The following is a 25,129-nucleotide window of genomic DNA, read 5'->3' on the forward strand; positions in this document are numbered from 1 at the left end:
CATGAAAGAGACGGAGAGTGTTAATGACTTCACCGGAAAAGTCATCAACACAGTCAGCACATTACAAAACTTGGGAGACAAGGTAGAAGAATCTCAAGTGGTGAAGAAGTTGCTCAGGGCGGTGTCGTCCAAATTCCTTCAGATTGCCTCGACACTCGAGTAGTTTGGGGATTTAGGTGCTGTTTGTTTTTCTGAAGCCAAAATGTCTGCAGTCTGTGGACCACATCTGCAAGCCTCTGCAGCAGAAGAGGTGGACCAAACGTCTGCAGTCTGCAATAAGAAGACTGTTTGTTTTTTAACGTCTGCAGGCTGCTGAAATAAACTGAGTTTTAAATAAAATTATTTTACAAACTTAAAATGATTTTTCAACACCAAAATTTTAATAATAATAGTCTTATAACATTGAAAATAAAATTCATGCAACTAAATTAGTCATAGAATAAAAAAAATGTTTTACAATAATAATTTCATTTAAAACAATTCAATCTATATTATGCATCAACTGATCAGCAATTTCATCACGTAACTGAGTCATATATTCACGGTCTGCTGCAGTACCATGTGTTGGAATCCCGTCTTCATCATCATCAATGACCACATTGTTATTTCGAAACGGGACATTGGGTTCATCGTATCGTGCGAAATACTCATCACTCAATCCTTCTTTCCTTATATAATTATGAAGCGCGAAGCATGCCATGGCAATGTTTCTTTGTGTCACAAATGGGAATGGTGCCATCCTCTTCAATATAGGGAAGCGTGCTTTCAACACACCAAAAGCACGCTCAATGACATTCCGAAGTTTCGCATGTCCATGGTTAAATTTTTCTTTATTGGTCAATGCACGTCTTTTACGAAAATCTCCAAGCCAATACCTCACATTACGATAAGGGGCCATAAATCCTCGAGTGTGTGCATACGCGGCATCACAAAGATAATATTTGTCTGAAAAAAATGCAAAACACTAATCAATTTTTAAATTAAAATAAATATATTTAAAAAAAAACAAAAATTTACCTGGTGGTGGAAACGGGAATGATGCTTGTGGATCGGCTACTGCTTCTGATAATATTCTAGAGTCATGCGCTACCCCTTCCCACCCGGTCACAACAAATGTAAAAATCATATTGAAGTCACAAATTGCCAATACGTTTTGGTAGCAATCTCCCTTTCCCCTACTTCTATATAAGTCTTGTTTCTTAGCAGGGACAACAGCATGTATCAAAGTGCCATCAAGTGCACCAACTGCTCCTTTGAAAACCCTTCGTAGCCTCCTATTATGTCCTGGAATGTTTGGATTCGGATTAAAAGATGTTGGTACTATAACATCTTGTGCGAAAAGCATCATTTTTTCCAACACTTCATAAAAAAATTTATGAATTGTTTGCTTCGAGTGTTGAAATCTCCGCTTGATAATCACGTAACGTTGATTATGTCCGATCATCATCAAAAACATAGCCATCTTTTCCTCAACTGATACATGTTTGCTGTCCTTTAATGAGTAATTTGCTCTAAAATGAGCACATAGTCGTACAAAAGATTCACGGGACATGCGTAATACTTCAACACATTGTAAACGATTACGGTGTAATAACTCCAATGTGTATTCGTGTCCCGTCATTTCCGAATCATTATCCCGCAATCGTTTCACACCCCTCTTCCAAAAATAACGGATGTATAGGTACATTAGAATTACGAGAAGTAACTTTTGATCGTGATCCATATGAACCTAAAATCAACAAAGTAGAACTTTAAAAAACATTACATAAACCATATTTCAACTATCAAATAAACATTCCATTTATCATATTTCAAGTCAAAATAACATTACATAAACCATATTTCAAGTATCAAATAAACATTCCATTAATCATATTTCAAGTACCAACAAGTGCAAAAAGACCTAACAAAATAGTTCCAACAAAGGCAAAAACATTTAACAAAGTAGTTCCAACAAGGGCAAAAAGACCTAACAAAATATTTCCAACAAAGGCAAAAACATTTAACAAAGTAGTTCCAACAAGGGTAAAAAGACATAGCAAATACTTTCAACACTAGAAAATCATCGAACAATCTTCCCATCCTTCAAAACTCCTAAACTGGTACCCGTCATCTCAAGCCACCCTCGTAAAATCTCAGGAATATCGGGCAAATGCATCCACATCTCTCTCATGTTCATGGTTCCTCCAAAAATATGATATGCGACAAAGCGTAAAGGATCTGTAGGGGCCTAACTGAAGGACCTCTAACTTCTCTAAACACTGAGGAATTGTATACCCTTTAATCAAACTTTGTAGAGCTTTCTTCATTTCAAATGCTAAATCATCAGCAGTAACAGAAGTTCCATCAGGTGAAGAAGCAGACGGTGAGGCACTAGGAGCTACAGGAGTTGAGGGTTTAGCCCTTTTGTTGGGGTTACCGGATGGTGTAGCAGTATATGGTGAACCAGCAGAAGGTGAAGCAGCAGAAGGTGAAGCAGCAGAAGGTGAAGCTGCAGAAGGTGAAGCAGCAGAAGGTGGTGGCTCATGATGAGAAGTGTCAACACCATCATCATCCATTGCATCAAAAGGGGTGGCGGTGATCTGAAGTGGTGGAACACGACAGGAGGATGAGCCAGCTACTGATGATGATTGGGTTGAGTAACTCCTAAAATTACCAGTAGCACTATTTCCATCAAAAAGACGTGCACAAAGATCTGGAAAAGGTAGTGGAATTGTTCTCAAAGAAGCAGCTTTCGGATGCCCCTAAACCCAAATGTAACAAGAAATAGTATAAGAATATTTGGCAACTTCAAACGTAAATGTTATATATATATATATATATATATATATATATATATATATATATATATATTATTGTATATTAATATATATATGTACCTTCTTAAAATCATCCCACTCCTCGGCTGTTAAATTAAAAGTGTTTGTTTGAGAATTGTATATATTGCCGGTTTTGTTTTTTAAATATACCCATCCAGTGTATTTGGCTTTCAGATTGTCATATGCGTTTTTCATTTGTTTTTGAGTCAACTCAACCCCAAATTTCTCCTTAAGAACTCTTCCAAGCTTTATCCATGAATCTTTCTGCAAACTCAATCCTTTTCTACCAACACTTTCTACTTCTTCAATACAAGTATCCAATAAGCATTTTAAATACTCATTGGTCCATTGTTGTTTTTCTCCCATCTCTAATAACCAAATAACAATAAACAATCAACTAGTAACATCATTATTTCAAGAAAAAGTTTTTATTTTCATGACAAATTTGTTTTACGACACATTTGTAATTTTGTTTTATTTTCAATCACAATAATGTGAAACTTTTTATTCAATTATAAATAACCTCAATTAGAGTGTTTTAATTCAAAGTTTTCTAAAAAACTTTATAAATCAAATAAACTTCACTTTAACGACAAAAACTTTACTTCTATCAAATAAACAAAACTTATGACTCTTTTTGATGCTTTCTATCATATACATACAAAATCAACAATCATATACATACACACTATCATATAAATATACACAATCAATAATCATATATATATATATATATATATATATATATATATATATATATATATACACACACAACCAAAACTCATATGCACATAAACAATCACAATCAACAATCATATACATATACACAATCAAAAATCATATACACATAAACAATCACAATCAACAATAGAAAATGAAATCTTTTGATTCACAGTTATGTATATTGGCTTCCAATCAAAGAAAAATATAAATATAATATTCTATTTGCTAGGAATTTGGCTGTCATATTTGAAATAAATTTTTTTTCCTGTGAAACAAGGATGTGAATCAAAAAAAAAATTGAACAAGGATGTGAATCAAACAAGAAATTGAACAAAGATGTGATTCAAACAAGATGAATTGAAAATGAAATCGACACAGAGAGAGAGGAAGGCAGCGATGGTTTTGATCGGTCAAACAAGATGTGAATCAATCAAGATGAATTGAAATTGAAATTGAACAAAGATGTGAATCAATCAAAGAAAGAGGTGAAGACAAACCCGATTGGTCGCTAGTTGAAGTTGTGGCTGTGCTTGTTGTTCGCTCGTCGCTGCTGCAATCGACCGTGATGGTCGCAAAATCGGAGGACGCCGGGACGGAGAAGAAGGCGACGGTCACTGGTTTTGATCGGAGAGGCGGGTTGCGATGGTGCTGGTCGCTGCAAGATGGAGCCGATCGATCGAGGGTTTTTTTGGGAAGGTGGGAGGTGGGACGACGACTGGAGGCGGACTCAAAAAAAAAAAGGCGTGTTTTTAGGTCAAAAGGGGCTTGCAGACTTTAGAAGAGGCTATCCCATATCTGTGTGGTGAAGACCTCGCGCAGACGTTTTTATGTCTGCGCACTTTAGAAAAACAAACAGACTGCAAGCCATTATGTCTGCGCGTGGTCTGCGCCTCGCAGACAGAAGAGGTCACGCAGACCTGCAGAGAAAAAACAAACACCCTCTTAGACTCAATGTCAGTTGAAGAGGTGATCGGAAGACTCAAGGCATATGAAGAACGGATGAAGAGTTTAGGTGAAAGTGATGATTGGAAACTCCTGTTGACTCACAAGGAATGGTCTGATAGAAACAAAAAGAAATCAGAAGGTGACTCAAAGCAAAGATCAAATCGAGGTGGACTTGGTGGTTCACGTGGTGGTCGTGGCAGAGGTAGAGGAAGAAACGAAGCGGCTTGTGGTGGCAGAGGAGGAACCCATCACCAAAAGGGAAGCAATCCCACTGCATCTAGCAGTCATGATAAGAGTGACATTCAGTGTTATAATTGCCAAGAATATGGGCATTATGCATCAGAATGTAAGAACCCTCGAAAGGAACGAAGTCACGAGAACAACCTCGTCCAAGAACTTCATGATAACGAGCCTGCCCTGCTGCTATCAACATACGAAGATGAAAGCTTAGTGTTCTTGAATGAAGAAAATCTCAGTCCACAATTGAGAACCCATGGTAATCCAAAGAAGTCATCTTGAACATGGTACCTGGACACAGGTGTCAGTAACCGTATGACTGGAGACAAAACCAAATTCATGCAGAAGCTTGAATGAATCAATTCATGGCTTTGTGAAATTTGGAAATGAATCGAAAGTGAGAATTGAAGGCAAAGGCTCAATAGTTTTCAAGTGCAAGAATGGAGAGTGTCGAAAACAAAATGAAGTATACTACATACCCGATTTACGTAGCAACATCATTAGCCTGGGTCAATTAGCAGGTGAAGATGAGATAAAAATCAAAGATCCATTCTTATGGGTTCATGATTCAATTGGAAAGTTGCTCATGAAAGTTAGAAGATCAACAAATAGGCTCTACAAAATAGAGTTAGAAGAAGATACTGCAAAGTGTTTTGTTGCAGAAGTTGATAATTAAACTTGGTTATGTCACAAATGAACGGGGCACACAAACTTCACTTCAATGAAGAAGATGAAGTTTAAGAAGCTGATCGAAGGAATGCCACAGATCCAAATTCCCTCACAACCCTGTGAAGGCTGCTTGGTGGGAAAGCAGACAAGGAATTCATTTCTGTCTCAGACAAACTTCAGGGCAAAGAAGAAGCTTGAATTAATCCATGGTGACTTATGTGGATAAGTCACTCCTCCAACACCTTCTGGGAATAGGTACTTCATGATGATTGTCAATGACTTCACCAGAGTAATGTGGGTGTACCTCATGAAGACTAAGGATGAAGCTCTACAGGTGTGTAAGATTTTTAGAAGCAAGGTAGAGATTGATGCACGGGAAAAAGTGAAGGTATTCAGGACCGATCGTGGAGGTGAATTTCTATCAAATGAATTCAAGAAGTATTTGTGAAGAAACTGGGTTGGAAAGACATTATACGTCTCCATACTCTCCACAGCAAAATGGAGTAGTGGAGAGACGTAATCGGACTGTATTGGAGATGGTAAGATGCAACATAAAGACCATATCAATGCCTAATGTTCTAAAGGTTGAAGTTGTAGCATGTTTATATTCTAAACACAGTCCAAACGAAGGCCCTGAAAGACACGACCCCATATGAAATGTGGACCTGGAGAAAACCACATATTGATCATCTTAGGGTATTTGGATGTGTGGCTCATATGAAAATCGTGAAGGGGCATTTGAAGAAATTGGAAGACAGAAGTATTCGTCTGGTTCATCTTGGAATTGAAAAAGGTTCGAAAGCATATAGACTACTGGATCCAGACACAGGGAAAGTGTACGTGAGCTGTGAGGTTGTGTTTGAAGAAAATCGTAGTTGGACGTGGGAGAAAAGTGATAAGATCAAGGTGACTCCAGGAGTAAGCTTCACCGTCGATGGCTTTGATCTTAACGGAAATGTCTATAATGATGATGGAGAATGGGTGCCAGACACTCCATATCAGGAAACCGGATCGGATCAAGGAATTGGGTCATTGTCTGATTGGGCCAATAGTGAGCAGTCAAATATGTCGGGTCACCCGCAATCAAGCCCACCAGGTAGTCCGATACCGTCGAATACTCCATATACCCCAGTCGCACAAAGTGATCCCATTACGATCGATTCATCGTCTCAGGCAGCAACTCCGAGCACCGCTTCTAGCTCTACAGGGGTGGTGCTCCCAAACGGTTCAGGCTTCTTACAGATTTGTACGAATGCACAGATGAAATTCATGTACCCCCCTGAAGACCTTAGCACTCTTTGAGTTTAAATAGGTTAGTAGTATGTACGTTGAGGGAATCACCCCTTCTCTTTAATTTAGTCAACAAAGCTATAAGCTTTAGGCAATCTTTGTGCTCTGTTTTTTTTTCTTGTTACTGTTCCATTGTCAAACACAGGTTGAAGGTTTGTGAAAAACCAACATTTGATGTATATAAGCTATAAAAACCTAAAACCAACAACATCAATATATTAACAATGACAAGTTGATAACTTCAAATATTCTAACTTACTAAAAAGACTCCAAGTCTCCAACATTTGTGATTGATGAAAGTGTCATGGCCAAATAGAAGGTGTAAGGCTGGAGATATATATATATATATATATATATATATATATATATATATATATATATATATATATATATATATATATATATATATATATATATATATATATAAAAGCTTAGCTAAATAAATTTGCAAAAAGATCATAGATTCATATTAACATTGCATATTTCTGTTTGAACCTGTAGAAGAGTAACAGATCAGAAAAAGAAACTTCTCCTAGGCATTTCATCAAACACGTTATTACCATAATCAAACTCTTCTTTAGTAAGACATATTTGTCATCGGCCTAATGTATATGCATACCCCTTGTGAAGAACTAATAGGGATATCAATGAATTACCTTTCAATGGGATGGATGAATACCTGAGAATCAGGAAAAGTATTCGATTTAATTTTTGGTGCATCAACAAAAAAGAAAATCCCCAAGAATCATGTTTGTTGGTGGTCGATTATTGGGGACTTGGGGTGAATCTGGAGTTGCGCTTAGAGGGGAAGGGGAGTAGCTGAATCATTGGGGCATTTGTTTTGTACTCAACTAATTCGATCAGGTGGCGATGGAAGATCATAAGGGAATAGTCGATGAAAAGGGCAGAGATGCATCTGATTACGTGAGTTTTTTTTTTTTTTTTCCAGTTATCTTAATTTATTAAGGGTATACTAGGGATAGCAAAATATATTAAAATGGATGGCAGAATAATGCCAATTGTCATTGTATTAGTGGGTAAGTATATATGTAGTTATAAAAAAAATAAGAACCAATTTAATTTCTCTTTTAACTTTATTAATAAAAGATGTCAAAACTGTTTATGTATCCTATATTTGTTTATATGAGAAGAAAATTAAACCACATGTGGACACCATCATTATCTTTTCCTCTGTACCAAAAGAAAAATAAAGAGCAAGTAGACCCACCATTCTATGTTATTTTTCTCTCTATATTCTTTCTTTTTCTCTATATATATATTCTTTGTAGGGTTATGAATCATATCCCAAAATAACCAAAAATTTTAAGATGTAGTAACCCCAAACTTTTCACCTATTTGCATAGATTGTGATATGTATACGCATTAAATCACATCAATAATAATGTATTCCCCTATTCTCTTTACGTATATTATATGTAATGGCCGCAAGTCTCTCTGTTTATTTTGGATACTACGCTTATTTTTAGGGGTGAACATGGTGTCGTTTTAAAGTCAAACCGAACCGCAAACCGCAAGGTGCGTTTTTGCATTCTTAAAACCGTTTGGGTGCGGTTTGCCAATGGCTTGGTTTTGTAGTTTTTAAGTGCGGTTTCGGTTTGTATCGGTCCGATGTCGGTTTTTAATAAAGTCTAAACTTTGGTGCGGTTTTCAATGTTTATTGGTGTGGTTTTTTGATGTTTATAGTATGGTGTGCTTTTTTTTTTCTCTTTTTTTGATATATCTTTTTTTTATTTTTACATTCTTAATATATGGTTGGGTGCGGTATTTTTGATGTTTATTTTATGGTGCGTTTTTTATTTTACATTTTTCAAAAATGTTCATATGCAAAAGTTAATTTTCAGCCCATAACAAATATGGATTTAAATACAACAGGTGACTAATATATTAAGAGTTGAACTTTGTTTGACTTTGGTATAACCTTATAACACAAATGTAATCAGTAAGCGACATGTTGTGGTTTTAAATATACAATAAAAACAAAATAGAAATTAAGTTTGACCAATAATATATTTTGAAAGTTTGAATTGTGATTAAACGGCTAAAAATACCGTCAATCTCAAAATATAATATGTAATAATATTTCTTAATGTTTTAAATAATATTTATTTATTATATGATATAAATTAGTAATTTATTATTTTATATGCCATTTGTGCAGTTCGGTTTTGGTGGACCGGTTTCTTGATAAAAACTGCACCGACCTACAGACCTTCGGTTTTTGGGAAAACGAAATCCACACCATCGGTTTTTGTATCGGTTTCGGCTTTTCGTTTGCGGTTTTTTGCGGTTTTGTCGGGTTTTTATTAGTCGGTTCAATTTTTGCTCATAATTACCTATTTTCGTAAAGAGAAATTAAATATGTTCTTACATTTTGTTCCTATTTTTTTCATACCTATTTAAGATGATGACAAATGTACAAATTTAACATCCTAATCAAATTTAAATTAAATTTAATAACACTTGTCATCATCTAAAATAAATAGGTAGGAAGATAATAGGAACAAAAAGTAGATAGATATTTAATTTCTCTTTCATAAATATGATATCTGATTTAGGGATTTTAGTTTAATGATTTGATGGAATCTAAATTTAATATTTTAGGGAAATTAGTATGCTTAGAAGCAGGGGCGGACGCAGGATTTCATAGTAGGGGTTGCACGGGAAGATTAGGAGTTGCACGATAGTAGAAAAAATAAAAATTTTAAAAAATTTCGAAAATATTTCCACTGCGGCCGGAAAATTTAGGGGTTGCCGGTGCCACCCCGGAACCCCCCTAAATCCGCCCCTGCTTAGAAGTTAGAAAGTGTAACTTATTCCAAGGATAAGGGTCTCTCATGTAGGGGTATATATATCTAATGGAGTTGTGTGTTTTTCACATTTTTTTGTTTCATTGATAAATAACGAAATGAGAAAATTGCAGGAACATCAACATACTTGGCATGTTTTACTAATAATTTCCTTCAATTTTTACAAATGATGGCATCATACTACAACTTTTGACGAATTATAGATGATGTTATATAACAGTGACACAATATGGTTCCACGACCAGGAGGGTTGCACGTGTCTACCCTAATAAATAAGAATGATTTTGCCATATGTCATTTTGTCATAATTTAGAGATATATTTATTTTCCACTTGTCATTTATTGTATTTTCCATTTCTAATATATTGTTAATTAGTTTCCATAAATTAAACCTACCATAATGATATTAATTTCAAATTTTAAATTTTAAATTTAAATTTCAATTTCAAATAAATTTACAGTTTAAACCTTTCTGTTTAACATTTTGTTATAATTAGCTTGTTTAGTATACGGGTCTGATAACTAAACAATAATTTTAATTTATTTATTTTTTGCATGTTTTTTTTCTCATAATTTTTATTTATTTCAAATTTTGAATTCAAATAAACTTCTCATTTAATGGTTTCTATTTAACATTTTGTTTTAATCAACCCGTATAATATACGGGTTTCACAACTAGTTAAATAATATTGTGAATTAATATCCTCGGAATTTGATAGGTGTTTGCATTAAATGAGTAATGATATATTCTTGTGATATTCTTCTTGAATTTTTTGCAAAAATACTTTAGACTACTCTCTTGTCTGTGAGCATTAGCTTGGAGATCTTTTCGGAAGCATACAGCATCATTAATATTTGGATGATATATATATATATATATATATATATATATATATATATATATATATATATATATATATAGGTTATAATGTGGATGGAAAACTATTGTGCGGATGTGTGGATAATGTTATTCTATGAGAATTACTAAGAAAATAGGTTGTTTGTTAATATGAATACGTTAAACCTCACACAACTATCGTCATTTTCATGCATTTCACTAATTTTTATTCATTTTTGTTCTCAGGCATCGTTTTTTTACTAATTTTCATTCTTATAGAATACGACTCTGACAACATTTTGAAAGAATGAGAATAATAATAAAAAGTTTATAATAACCTTATAGACAATTTAATTAGTGAGAATGTGTGATAATGATAATAGTTATGTAAGATTGAACGTATTCACATTATAAAACTACATATTTTCTTTGTCATTCTCACAGAATAGCATTGTCCACACGACCGTACAATAGATGTCAATCCACATTTGAATCTAGCTCTCTCTCTCTCACTCTCTCTCTCTCTCTCTCTCTCTATATATATATATATATATATATATATATATATATATATATATATATATATATATATATGAGTGAAGGCCTGTTTGATTTGAATCTGATTGGGTCAGTCAGACCTTTCATCTGCCTCAATCCAGGTTGTTTGATAACACCGTTTAATACCTCTTATTCGGTCCATATGCAACATATACGTCAGACACCGTGATGAAAAAAACATCACTGACCGAGAACGAAACCTTATTCTCCTTTATTTGCGCTTATTCTTCTTCTCCTTGCCAACATTGCTTCCCATGCATTTACGATTTATGTCCTCCGACGATATCTCCTCCGTTGCTGCCTCCTGAAACGCCTCCGCCCAAGCTCCATCCTTGTCGTTCCTGCATGATCTTCGTCCTCCATCAACGGTAAGTTTTTCTCTTTCTATTTTTTGTTTTCCTGCTAGAAAAGCTTGTGCTTTAAATTTGTATAGATTGACTGTGGAACATGATTTCGCAATATGGGCATGTTCATTTGGAACGCACGCACTACTAGAAATTTTGGTTTTAGCTACTAAATATTTCCGACAAAACAATTTTGTTGGAAATATCCATCTATTTTCCTACAAAATTGCAACAAAAGTAGTGCAACAAAATTCCAACAAAGTACCCACCATAATAGATACCTTAAATATTCCTTTGTAAAAGTGTAGCTATTTTCCTACAAAACACCAACGAAAATATTAATTAATATTTTAAATTAGTATTTTGTTGGAAATTCATAGAAAAAATAATAGCGGGAATGGAAAATGTTTTCCCACCTTTTGTCTTTGCTTCTCCCTCCTAATATTTGGAGTTATTTTTTTTTAAATTTTAATATACATGATATAAAAAAATAAAAACAATTATTACAAAAAAAACTAAAAATATAGAATTTGAATTGGATAAAAAAAAGCTAAAATTATGAAGTTATTTACATTAGAAATAATAAAAAAAAATAAAAAACCTAGAAAACAAATAAAAACATTAATTTGTTATGAAGTTAATAAAAACAAGACTTTTCAAACAAAACGCCGAGTTCAGTTCCTTCCAGCTTTAGTTATTTATTTATTCTTTTGGCTTCTGTTGTAAATTTTTTGGAAAGTTCCGACAGATTTCCAACAAAATCAAAAACCCTTACTCTCGTTTAACCTAGCCGCTTTTTACATTTGGATGAAAAAAAAATGTACCGGTCTCCCCAAACCATGGTCGACGACTCCCCAAACAACCTCTAGCCATCGGCGATTTGTCCCACCACACTATCATTTGGATGAAGTATTGGATACTTAGATAGTACCTATCATTTTGTGGATATTTAGTAATTACTATCATTTTGTTGAAGTATTGAATAGTAGTTACCATTTTGGATTTGTATTGAATTATTTGTGTTTACTATTTTTTTTGAACAACTATAATATTATAAAACTAGCCAAGGCTAAGAAAGAACAACCATATTACAAAGAGATAGTTAAGAAAGGATTTTGGATCCAGTTGTTCCAAAAACCTTTAGATTTATAGTTTCTATTCACAAACCATAAAAACGAATTATCTACTATATCCTCTATAACACCCATAAAAATCATGACAAATTTAAACTTTTTGAAACATTTAGAAACCAACAGTTATTACCAATTTGTTTTCAAAACAGTTCTTTATCAGAGTATCCCATAAACATAGTAATAAAATGTGAGGAGCTGTAGATCACGCCTTTGTCTTCCCGCGATTCTCAGAAGTACATGAAACAATAATCAATAAATGTAAGCTCGAAGGCTTAGTGAGTTACCCCAAAAATACCGATACACTGCAAATAACACATATATACACATAACAACATGTACTGGGTCCACAACTTTACCGATTGGATTACCCCTGGGCCCATAGTGTGAGTCTGGCTTGCCTTCCGGGCCCACATCTCACATTTGGATTGCTACCGAGCCCACAGTACGAGTCTGGTATGCCCTACCCGGCCCTCAGGTCGTCTATGGAATGCTCCCGAGCCCATAATACGAGTCTGGAATGCCATACCCGACCCTCTCGTATCTGGAATGCTCCCGAGCCCACAATACGAGTCTGGAATGCCATACCCGGCCCTCAGCTCGTATCTGGAATGCTCCCGAGTCCTCAGTATGAGTCTGGCATGCTCGTCCCGGCCCTCAGCTCATATCTGGAATACTCTAGGGTTTGTTGGCTACTGTACGGGGCTATACAACCTCAACCCAACCCATATAATATGTCAACATATAACAAATAAGTGCACATACAAATAAAAGACAATATCACAGGTAGTCCTACAGACTTACCCTTTAGTATATCAGACTAGCATGCATAACTAACTCATACTTAACATAATACCAACTGCTAGGATATCATATCCAATGCGCCGACCTTGGTGCCTTAGACCCCTTAGTATAGTGAGGATAACTCCCCTGGCACTGCTGAAGTCCCGCAGATGAAACTCTAGCTGCTTGTTGACAGATTTCCGAACTGCCAACATCAAACAATACCCAATTAATAATTGGGTTCTAAGCCCAAGGTCCAACTCACACTCCAAAGGCCCAATTGTCAAGTAATGGGCAAAAGCCCAACATATGGTAGTCAAGTAATGGGCAAAAGCCCAACATATGGCCCAATTTTCCAAATTGGGCCCAGACCTCTACCTGGTCTTTCCTTGAGGCCCCATCCATTTATTCTAGTCCAAACTCTTGATATTCCCATGGCCTAATATCACATAATCATCAAGGCCCAGTTTATGGCCCACATATGGCCCAATTTTCCAAATTGGGCCCAAGTCCTTCACATGGGCCTTATCGTAAAACCCATCTAATTATTTTGGTCCATTTACTTGTTCTTAGATAGCCTATTAATAGTCCAATTACCAAGGCCCAAAAGGAAGGCCCAAATTAAGGCCCAAGTGAAGTTAGGGTTTTCACATGAAATGATGATTAGGGTTAAGTGTTCATACTTAACCCCTTAAGGGCTTAATCCATTAAGTCCAATATTGCCTTAGGTTAATTTACGAATGGTTATTAATTAACATTTTCAGTTTAGCAATTAATTCAAGTGTGCGTCCCGATCAATCCCCAAAATTATGGTTGCATGACATTAGGGTTTTCCAAACCCTAATTAGGGTTTCCAACCCAATACTAGCCCATTAGTCACTTGGTTGGGATCTTAGGTCAATTAGGGCTTCACTGGGCCCATTAGGGTTTCATTGGGCCCACTAGGGTTTTGTCAGGCCCATTCTATTCAAGCCTCCCAAACGAGTCAAAACGCAGACTAGGCACACCGCCACCTAACACGATGGCTATTGGCGGCAAGAGGCGGCAGCCACCACCTTACGGTTGTGATATAGAGTTTTCTTATTATCGTTCCGACACCGATTACAATTTACAAGACAATCCCGACAACACACACTCACACACACAGCCGCCCTATGGCGGCAGACGGTGGTTATAGGTCGCAGCCACCACCTCACGGTGGTGGTGGTGGTGGCTTTTCTCCTGAAATCCGGCCAAGGTAACCACACACACACATACACTCTTTTGTTTGTAAACGAGTCCAACCACCCACCTGGTGGCGTACGACGACAGTGGTTACACAAGAAGGCGGCAACCACTATAGCCGGCGGCCATGGTGGTTTGTTTTCGGGTCTTTTCATGTCAATCGTGCATTATATCACAATCAGCACCCAAAACACCCCCATGCTTGCGACACACAGGCTGAAACACACAAAGGCAGCCTCCTTGGGGTGGCGGATGACGGCCGGAGCAGTGGGAGAACTAAACGATGGCGGCAACGGCTTCCCGGAAGGAGAATGAGAAGAATGGTGGCGTCACAACAACGAACCGGGAAAGAAGGAGGTTTCACGACGATGACAGCCACGGTCAAGCTCTTCCGGCTTCTCCCAACGGCCACGATGTTCCTTCGCATCGATCCTCGCTGGCAGTGGATGTAACAGTGGTGGTCCTCGACGGTGCGGCTTCCGGCTTCGTCGTCGTCGGCGACGGCGACAGTTGAGAAAACAACAACATCATCCACGATGTCAAGCTTCAATCCTATCATTGGAGTTGTGATGGCAGTCGTTCGGTGGTTCACTGGAGTGTTACGGAGGCGTCGCCGGAGGTGGTAAGGGAAGGGTGGCGGCTGGTGTGAAGGGAGGCATAAGGTGGTGGCTAATCATTCGATTAGGGTTACAGCTACAAGGGTAGATGACTATATACCTGATACATCCAAACTTTGGTCCCTAATGACACTCTTAGTCCCTCCTACCCTTTTTTCTTTCAATTTAAATCCCAAAATTTACCATTTGGCCCCTCCATGACAAATTCTTTTTAGCTTAGGTACATAATTTACCCTTTTAGCCGCAACCATCCAAAAACCTTTCATATTAAGTCCAAATGATACCAAACCCCTGACTTCTAAAACCCTTTGCAAAATAAATCCCAAAATTACACTTTAACCCCTGGAGGTTCAAATCTTGTCATTTGGCTTCCCGAAACCAACACCCCACTAATTATTATTCGATTTTGGGCTATAATAATATAAAATGATAGTAAATTACTTCTCGGGGTCCCGGGTTTATTATTTAATTATTTTATTTAAAATGGGGTGTTACATCCTCAAAAAGCCGATTTTTTTTTTTGGAATTTTGTTGCCAAACACCGGCTCATTTCTGATTCTCCATATGCTCCACAGCCCCACGCTACATATCACATCAAGAACAACTCTTTTACCTGCCATAACTTGAACCGAATCAATCCACTGAAATAGCTCCATCGTAGAGGACCAGTTCCTAGTATCGACATCACAACATCGACCTATTAAACCCCATATCGATTTACTTAGCCCACATGCAGCAAAGATATGATCACTTGTCTCCATAGCACTCTGGAACATATACGACATAAAATAGACTCCACTTGAATTCCTTTCCTACTCAAATTCCATCTAGTCGGGATTCTATCAAGCCGAATTCTCCATCCACAAATATTTACTTCTGAAGGAATAAAACGATTCCACCGAGTCTCCAAAAAGTTTTCCAGTAAGGTTAATCTGTCAATGTATCGTCTCGCTTCATTAACCGCGAACTCACTTTGACCATCTAGATTCCATCTCCATATATCTTTATCATGAGAAATAGTGGCTTGGTTAATTATAAGTAAGAGTTCGCCAAGCTTTCTCTTTAAAGCGCCTCCATCAAATTGTCTCTTCCAATTCCACTTCCATCCTTCATTCCAACGATCTGCAACCAAACAATTAGGAGAAGATTCCAAATAGAATAACCTTTTAAATATATCTTTGAAAGCCATCGAACCAATCCAATTATCAATCCAGAATTTTGTGCTTCTACCATCTCCTATCTCCTTCTGCATCACTGATTTAGGAATGATACCACTATCATGTAATCTGTTAATGGATCCAATTATAACCAACCAGGCGCCACCACCTAGAACTGTCAAATTATCAAACAGGTTATGGGTCCTTATCCCATAGATCTCTTTAATCAATTGCACCCAAATCGCCTCCTTCTCATGCACATATCTCCGTCTCCACTTCTGCATCAACGCTGCATTAAGAGCATGTAAACTCTCAACTTGCAATCCACCTTTTTCTCTACTAGCAAGGATAATATTCCAAGAAACCCAAGGGATTTTTTTTATCAAATCCATAGAACCCAAAAAGAATTTAGCTCGTAACGTCTCTAAAGCCTTTCTTACTTGAACCAACATGGGAAACATGGACATAAAATATGTTCCCAACAAGCTCAGAACCGACTTGGTTAGGATCAATCTACCACCAATCGACAACATACTCGCTTTCCATTTAGATAATTTTGACTTGAATTTATCTATAATAGGTAACCATGCAGCCATCCTATTCATGTTATCTGCTACCGGAATCCCTAAGTAAGAGAAAGGAAATTGCTCTGCTTTACTACCCAACACTTCTGCCATTTCCTTAACATGATCACCTCTACCACCAACACCATACAACACTGACTAATGAATGTTTATTCTCAAGCCCGACACCATGTAAAAGCAATGTGATAAATTAACCACCCCATTCATATTAATTATTGACCACTCTCCCAGGAACATAACATCGTCCGCATAAAGAAGATGAGAGATTAACATATTACCCACCTTAGCCCCTCAAATAGCATTAGGTTCTATTGCATCCACCACAACCACATGTAACCCCTCCATAACAATAATGAATAACAAAGGAGATAGCGGGCCACCTTGACGAAGACCCCTTTCTAATTGAAATTCTGAAGTTGGGCTTCCATTCACACACTCCTAATTACTTATGATATAAATCATACCCAGCTAAACTAAAATGGTTTTGATTTTTACAAAGATAGATAAAAAAAATTAAGATGTTTACTTGGAATTAATGACTTGTTAAATCCCAGTTCATCAAAGCACAAGAAAAAGAAAAGATGCCAAGCTTCAAAATTTTCAATAATAGGTACAAACAAGAACAGGTTCAAAATTTCATCGAAGCCACAAAAAAAAAAAAAAAGGAATCCCAGTTCATAAAAGACCCAGCAACAAGAACACATTCAGGAATTTCAATAAATAATAGGGTAAGGAGATGCTAACCTTCAAAAAATGACTACAACTTGAGCTTCAACAATTCAACAACCTCAAAGAACAGCTTCAAGTGGGATTATTCGTACCGGAAAAAGCGAATGAAGCCCTACGCTTTATAAAAAACGATTTGTTATTTCGGTGATATTGTGGCTGATATCTTTTGCGATTTGGGTGGAATCGATTGTTGGAGTTAGATAACGGGAAGATATTCTTCTGATTTTCAGAGTGATCATGAATACGCTTTCCGATTTTGATGGGGAGAGAGGGTAAATCCCGTTTTTTTCATTCCTTTTCCTCCTTGAATGAAAAATGCCTACTTTGCCCTCAATTGAAAGATTACGAACTCAGAAAATCGCAAGAAAATAATCATTCGATCCCAATTCTAACCTCATCAACAACATTATTGCTCAAAATAATCTTAGATTAGGAATGAGTACAACCTAATTAAAAGAAATCAGCAGAGAATCGAACCAAGGGCCCAACCATAGCACATTCGATTTCTATAAAGCATAGACGTGTTATCTATGATGCATCAAAATTTTATCTTCATCGAGGATTTCCTAAAGCAAAGGGCTGGATTCGACATTGCAACTTTGCAAGGTTAGAAATTCCTTACATTCTAATTTTACATTATTCTTAAGACAAAACTACACAAATTGTTCTGTGGTTTGCTAAAAATTGTCATTTTGGTCCAAAAAGTTTTGGACTAGCACTACAGGTCCAAAATTTTCATTTTGTTGCGAGTTAGGTCCAAGTTACTTTAAACTTTTTTGTAATGACGATTTTACCCTTTTTTGTTTTTTATTTATTTAAATATTTTTATAGTTAAAAGAAAAATAAAAAAGAAAATACGTCTCTCTCTGTCTCTCTCACATCTGAATTTTTCCAGAAAATTGGTTACCACTATGGTTCACGAACTCAAGAACATGACATAAACTCAAGAACATTTTCCCCACCACCATCGTTGGACTACCATCTGCAACCACCAACGTCTGTCACCACCACAATCTTTTGCTACCACCGTTTGCTACCTCTATCTCCACCTAAATTTTTTCTACTTCATATACGCCTAAATATCATCCCAAAAACAAAAACCTTACACAAAATATGGGTTTGTTCATGAGTTCACCCCTCTCCGTCTATAGGTCAGAAAACCCTTCTCAGATCTGTTCATCTCCGTCGCAAACCCAAAAATCATCCTAGGAATGGAGGATTCCATTTCCGTTGTTGATGGTGAAGAATGTCTAGGGTTTTTTGTTTCTGAACTAATGATTTGAAACTCGAATCTTCATCAGATTTATCGTTTCTGACCTTATCGACATTCAAATCAAGCAAAAATGGTGGATCTCCAAGTTTAAACCTAAAATCGGTTGGTTTTCTTGCTTAAATCATCTAGATCTTACACTAAGCATCTTCTAAATCGGTGTTGACAAACTCTAAAATGAGTTGCAAAAATTTGAATTCATCTGCACATGATTGGAATTGATAAATTGAGACTATCGATTTGCAAAATGTGAAGTAAAATTCAGATTTTTGGGTTTGTAAATCTCAACATTCATTTGTAAATCTAACCTTGAGCCAGACGACATGCTCAATTTCTCCACCAATTTAAGTTATTTAACGCTTGAACCAGATCTTGTTTGTAGATATTGGTTGCAGATTTGACCGGCAAAGTAAGAATCTACAGATCGGTGGTGATAGTGGGTCATGATGGTCATGTTAGGAGCTAATGATAAAGATGAAGATGATGATGGGGAAATCAAGTTTTTAGATGAAGATGATGATGGGAAAATGAGTCTAGAGAGAGAGAGAGAGTATTTTCTTTTAATCATAAAAATATTTAAATAAACAAAAAAAAACTAAAAAAACAAAAAAGAAGGGTAAAATAGTCATTAAAAAAGTTTAAAGTAAATTCGAGCAAACTCGCAAAAAAATGAAAACTTTGGACCTATGGTGCTTGTCCAAAACTTTTTGGATCAAAGTGGCAATTTTCAACAAACCACAAGGACCATTTGTGCAATTTTGTCTATTCTTAATCATTGCCCTCTCATTGATGGTTTCTATTAATGTCAATTTGTTGCTACTTACCTGCTTCCTGTTGATGAAGTGATTTGGTTTATGGTGATTTGTTTTTGCATCTTATTGATGATTTCTATGTAACAGTGTGACAACCCGAAGTTTATTCCGTCACTGTAACCCGTTTTCGTCAATAAAACTCGTCTTTATCGAATTGTTCCGCTTACATCTTGAATTAGGTTATTTAATTTGAGACTTTTATCATGACTTCATGAGTGTCCAAACACATTAGAAACGTGTGAAAACACCTCAATTTTTATTTGGAAATTTTTTAGTTTCGACCACGTCGGGTTACGACAATTTAATCGGGTACGACCATAAGCCTCGTTCAACGTCGATATCGGGTAGATTTCCACCGGGTCTCAAACTCAAACCCTATATAAGGGTGAGTGGACTTCATTTGAAGCTTTTTCCCACTCTCTCTCTTCAAGCCATTTTTGATCCAAAAATCACCCATTTCAAACCCCAAATTGATAAGTAATCCATCCTAGCTTATAGATTAGTTTGATTAACTTATAAATTAGTGTAACATCCGAAAAACACAACCAATTTTAAATTTTCAAAGCAACCCGATTTTCATTAAAATGTTCACAAAAAGGTTTTCAATATAATTCATTTAAGTATTCCCAGAATCACGTTGTTACAAAATCATGAGGAACGGTACGATCGCGCCTTCGCCTTGCCACAGTCTCCTGAAGAACCTGAAAAACATTAAACCACAACTGTAAGCCCGAAAGCTTAGTGAGATACCCCCAAAATACCAACCACGCATACGCCTTTCCAGGCCGTGACCTTCCGGTCCAAAACATATAAATCATACATAACAAAACGGATCATAGAACAATCATGCATATCGGGTCTATCGTGACTGGTCCGCCTTATCAGGCCTTCAGTCCGTCGGATCCATCCTCCGGGTCTAGTCATGTCCTCTGAGTCTACAGTGTGACCGGTCCGCCCGCATCGGGCCTTCAGTCATCCTGGTCCACTCTCCGAGCCTCGGCACGTCTGGTCCGCCCTCGTGGGGCCTACAGCCTATCCGGACCGCTCGCTGGGCCTTCGGAACAACCGGTCCGCCCTGGGTATCTTGGCCTACAGCACAAAGCAGGACCCGCCTCAACCCATCTCTAATCCAAACAACCATGTGCACAAAACATACAGTCATATAACAATCATAATCAACAAACCGAGTAAACAGATCACATAGCATATCATTACCCTAACCGGGCTACCGCCCTATTCGATCACTAGCATAGCATTACTCAACATATCGAGAACTGACCTTTACAAGGTCCCCTAGCATGTACCATCCTAACTACCAGGATGCAGACACAACCAGCACTAACATGATAACGTAACTGAATCTCAATACAATAAAGGGGCGGCCTTGGTGCCTTAGACCCTGTTGATATAGTGAGGATAACTCACCTCGAACTGACGGCTGAAAAGATAAGATCCCGCTGCTCCGAACTCTGACACAACTCCTCCACTGAAAATCAACAATAACCCAATAAACTCCCATGATTACCAAAATACCCCTGGAAGACAACTGGTCAAATCCTTGGTCAAGGACAAAGTCAACCCCTGACAGACCCTACTCGCCGAGTCACCCCAAGACTCGTCGAGTCCTTATACTCAGAACTTCCCTCACTTAGCGACCCTACTCGCCGAGTCACCCCAAGACTCGTCGAGTGCAACAACTCTGAGTCCACTCGCACCCAATTCACCGAGTCGTCCCTCGACTCACCGATTCATCGACTCAACCAGAAATATTGGGACTTCCTCGACAAGACTCGCCGAGTCCAACTGAACTCGTCGAGTCCAAGGCCATCTTCAACCTACTCGCCGAGTTGTTCTTCCAACTCGTCGAGTTCATGGCCATCTTCAACCTACTCGCCGAGTTGTTCTTCCAACTCGTCGAGTTCAAGGCCATCTTCAAGCAACTCGTCGAGTCTACCCATGTGACTCGCCGAGTTCCACCAGTCTGAATCCATACAGAAGCATCTCAGGCCATGCAATTGATCCAAAACATAGATCCAACCTCCTACAATCCAACCATCACGTAAAGTAGCAACCTTTACGTGAATCAAACGAGATCTAGGCCATTTCCACCTTAAAACCAAGGTTTGGGACATGATAGCTTCATTCATAGCACAAAGGTTGGGACTTTAATGCACTCAATGACTCCTCCATTCCAGATCTGAGGTAGCAACCTCAGATCCATCCTCCAACACCAAAATGTCACACAACCAAGCATCCCACACAACCCCAAATGAAGAAACTAGGAATGCACAGCTTAAGGACGAAGATATTACCTCCAGAAGATGCCTCAATAACAGCTAAACACGAATCCAAGCAAAGCCCTTTGATCCAACCCACTTCTCCTTCAAGATTTCTTCAATCAACACCTCTCCAAGCCTTAACTTGCTCCACAAAAGATTTCTCCACGAACTTAGGGCCTCTGGAACTCAAGGGGGAAAACAAGGGAGGCTGTGGAGGGGTGCAAGGTTCTTTATATAGGGCTCAACACCGGAAATTAGGGTTTTCCTCATACAGCACCTACTCGCCGAGTCCATACTTGGACTCGCCGAGTAGGCCACCCGGCACGCGACCATGACCGCGACGTGACTCGCCGAGTCTATCCATGGACTCGCCGAGTCACCCTCTAAAACTTACACTTTCAGCCCTTCAACTCTACTCTTGCGGTTCCGGGATGTTACAACTCTCCCCCACTTAAATTAGGCTTCGCCCTCGAAGCCTTCGGCATCTCATCTTCAATCTACTTCCCACTCTACGCCACTTGACCTTGACCGAACCAAACCCCTCAAAGTACAACCATAGAACCAGAAGCTCACTTTCTCATCCCATACGGTGTTCCCACCACCTACTCAAACCGGCACCCACTGTACCCTCCGATAACCACACTCAACAACCGAGAATTACCCATGACGCCTTACTGCTCCTACTCTCATCTTCCACTTGACTCACATGGCTATAAAGCCACGCACCCTCGGATTCCCGATCCAAATTCCACTCTACCCTTATCATAACGACCGAAAGACTCATTCTTCCATTTCGGAGCAACTCCCCCGAGTTCTCCTATCGCAATCACACCTACATGCCGATCTAGCTCTAGCACCCTCAGGTGCGGATAACCTGATATATAGATAATATCCTCAACATCCTTCCAGGATAAACCACTGATACATACCCAGAACCCTGATCATGATCTCACTGAGAGTCCAAGACTCTTGCTCTGCATCCCTTCCTAACTCCTCTCCCTGACTCCACGTCGCGATATTCCCTCTGCGCCCAAAGCAACATATCGAGTCGAATAACTCATATTCCGCCGCCGCAACACACTACTCAAAGATCATCGACGGACCACTGCTATCGCAACTCTGCACTGCCGCTTTCACCTTCGTGAAACCCCACTTGTCTGCCCAGCCACCATGACAGGCACCATGGTGCTCATCCTACGCCACATTACCACTTTAGGGCGTACCCAATATCCATGCATTACCACTACTCTGGCTCTTAGCACAAGGACTCTCAAGCCCATGCACTACCTTCACTGCTCAAGATCGCTAGCCGGGGCCAGACCTCCCAATGTAATCCCATCGCGACATACGCAACCCATAGCCTCTAACCGATTCAATATTACCCGCAGAGTCTTCAGCATGACTGGACCGCCTCCCCGGGCCTTCAGCCAATCTGGACCACTCTCAGAACCTTCAGCCAATCTGACTGGACCGTCCTCCGAGCCTTCGGCCTGACTGGTACGCCTACCGGCCTCCAGTCTATCCGGACCGCCCCACAATCACTCATCATTCCAACTATCTCTTCGGGAAATCCTCCCGTGCATACCGTTCTAGCCCTCTAGGGGTTCCGAACTCTACCTCCATCATACATACTCGATCCCGGCCTGCTCCCATGCCTTCCTCAATCAACTGCTCTAGGTCTGTATTTCGCCCCGCACGCCTACTGCTCATCCATCCGAGCCTGCTCTCATCTGATAGAAATACCGCTGAATTCCCAAGCGGCTAAACAACCTTCCATGCCCAGCGACCATCCAGAGAATTTCCAATTCTCCCCCACTTAAGACGCTGACAGATAATCACCGGTCGCCATCACCGATCTCCCAAGCACCTCGTAGGAATCAGCACATGCACTCCAAGTGCGTTTCACCAGTACCGACAACTTTCATACAAATCACGCTCCTACGCTGACCAACCCGCTCGAAAGCGACTCAATCTTCATCTTTCCATTCCTCAGATTGCAGAGTCCAACTAGCCTCCAAACTAACACCGCATCCGCCACCAATCTTCTCAAAGATCATCAATGATGGCTCGAAGTACAATCCCAAAACCATAACGATCCCTCAAGGGACACAAGATACTAACACCAAAATTCCGATCACAACTCGCCAATCCCTCAAGGAACAACGAATACCACAAGAAACCCGAAACGCAATTTCCATAGCCAACCAACGAAACTAGCAGATAACAATACTCCACAACAAGCATAAATAATTAAAACATCAGAAAGAAACATACCCGCAACAGCAAGCTGAAAAACACGACCCTAAGCCCTTGGGGGCTCCGCTCCACCCTGACCTCCACCTGTGATCCTCAGCGTAGCCGGTGCTGGAGCCTGCACCGATCCTGCAGCAATCTGTGGACAGTTGACCTTCAAATGTCCAACCTGATGACAATGATAGCATATCCTCAAATCCCGAACCGGCACCGACTGCCGACAATCCCTCGCATAGTGTCCCTCCTTCCCGCACTTGCGGCATGCTCCACCGGACCGACAAACCCCGACATGACCCCTTCCACACTTACCACAGACGTGGCCACCCTGATTTCCCATCCTGAAATCAACGGTCTTAGACCGTTTCGTCGCCGGCTGCGACTGAACCGGAGCTTGCCTCAGCTCACGCATCTGTAACTCAATCTCTAACTCACGCCGCCTGGCGGCCTCCTGCAACTCCAGCAAAGTCTCGCACCTCTGCGCAGACACAAACTGTCTGATATCCCTCTTTAGCATACTCAGATATCGGGACATCTGAGCCTGCTCCGAAGCGAACTCAGGACAAAACATCGCCCTCTCAGTAAACATCCTGGTGATTTCCGTCACCGATTCCGAATCCTGCTTTAGCTCCAAGAACTCCTGAGCCAACCTCTCCCTCTCGACCTGTGGAACATAGCGAGTACTGAACATCTCCCTGAACCGATCCCATGAAATCGCAGCCCTCTGCGCATCCGAATACGATCCCGTGGTCAATCTCCACCAATCCTTTGCTCCGAGCCTCAACAGGTTCAAAGCACACCTCACCCTCTGATCAGCAGGGCATGAACAAGTGAAGAAACATCCTTCCACATCTGATAACCACCTCATAGCAACGATCGGATCCTGAACTCCATCAAAAGTGGGAGGCTTCGTATTATCGAAGTCCCGATACTGAAAACCTCTACTGGCTCCTCCTCCTGCCGCCGCTACTGCTGCGGTAGCCGCCGCGGCAGCCGTCTCCGTGAGAGCCGCATAACGCTCATCAAAATACTCCACCATGGCG

At 39.2% G+C, this 25,129-nt stretch overlaps 3 protein-coding genes across 3 annotated transcripts; 1 reads left to right on the plus strand and 2 right to left on the minus strand.

The window, feature by feature from the left end:
* Positions 1–472: 472 nt before the first annotated feature.
* LOC145030625 (uncharacterized) lies at positions 473–18,059 on the minus strand. The gene is made up of 3 exons (XM_078979002.1): positions 17,491–18,059; positions 1,018–1,729; positions 473–945 (listed from the first exon to the last, which is right to left on the minus strand). Exons 2-3 carry the CDS (start codon positions 1,721–1,723, stop codon positions 482–484), a joined length of 1,170 nt encoding a protein of 389 aa, XP_078835128.1. The 5' UTR covers positions 1,724–1,729; positions 17,491–18,059; the 3' UTR covers positions 473–481.
* LOC145028741 (uncharacterized) lies at positions 1,899–3,185 on the minus strand. The gene is made up of 2 exons (XM_078977493.1): positions 2,880–3,185; positions 1,899–2,744 (listed from the first exon to the last, which is right to left on the minus strand). Exons 1-2 carry the CDS (start codon positions 3,183–3,185, stop codon positions 2,136–2,138), a joined length of 915 nt encoding a protein of 304 aa, XP_078833619.1. The 3' UTR covers positions 1,899–2,135.
* Positions 4,494–5,400, plus strand: LOC145029486 (uncharacterized). Its single transcript, XM_078978005.1, has 2 exons — positions 4,494–4,983; positions 5,135–5,400. Exons 1-2 carry the CDS (start codon positions 4,494–4,496, stop codon positions 5,398–5,400), a joined length of 756 nt encoding a protein of 251 aa, XP_078834131.1.
* Positions 18,060–25,129: the final 7,070 nt, after the last annotated feature.

This window comes from Lactuca saligna, chromosome 2 (genome assembly GCF_052625555.1).
Source record: "Lactuca saligna cultivar CGN05327 chromosome 2, ASM5262555v1, whole genome shotgun sequence".
Classification (NCBI taxonomy): domain Eukaryota; kingdom Viridiplantae; phylum Streptophyta; class Magnoliopsida; order Asterales; family Asteraceae; genus Lactuca; species Lactuca saligna.

Bases quoted from the DNA above. Each gene is read 5' to 3' on its own strand.
- LOC145030625 (XM_078979002.1), bottom strand. From the start codon at position 1,723: ATGGATCACGATCAAAAGTTACTTCTCGTAATTCTAATGTACCTATAC. The intron at 946-1,017 runs GTAAATTTTTGT...CATTTTTTTCAG, and splicing joins ATTCCCGTTTCCACCACCAG to ACAAATATTATCTTTGTGAT.
- LOC145028741 (XM_078977493.1), bottom strand. From the start codon at position 3,185: ATGGGAGAAAAACAACAATGGACCAATGAGTATTTAAAATGCTTATTG. The intron at 2,745-2,879 runs GTACATATATAT...ATTTGGGTTTAG, and splicing joins AGTGGGATGATTTTAAGAAG to GGGCATCCGAAAGCTGCTTC.
- LOC145029486 (XM_078978005.1), top strand. From the start codon at position 4,494: ATGTCAGTTGAAGAGGTGATCGGAAGACTCAAGGCATATGAAGAACGG. The intron at 4,984-5,134 runs GTAATCCAAAGA...TGAGAATTGAAG, and splicing joins TCCACAATTGAGAACCCATG to GCAAAGGCTCAATAGTTTTC.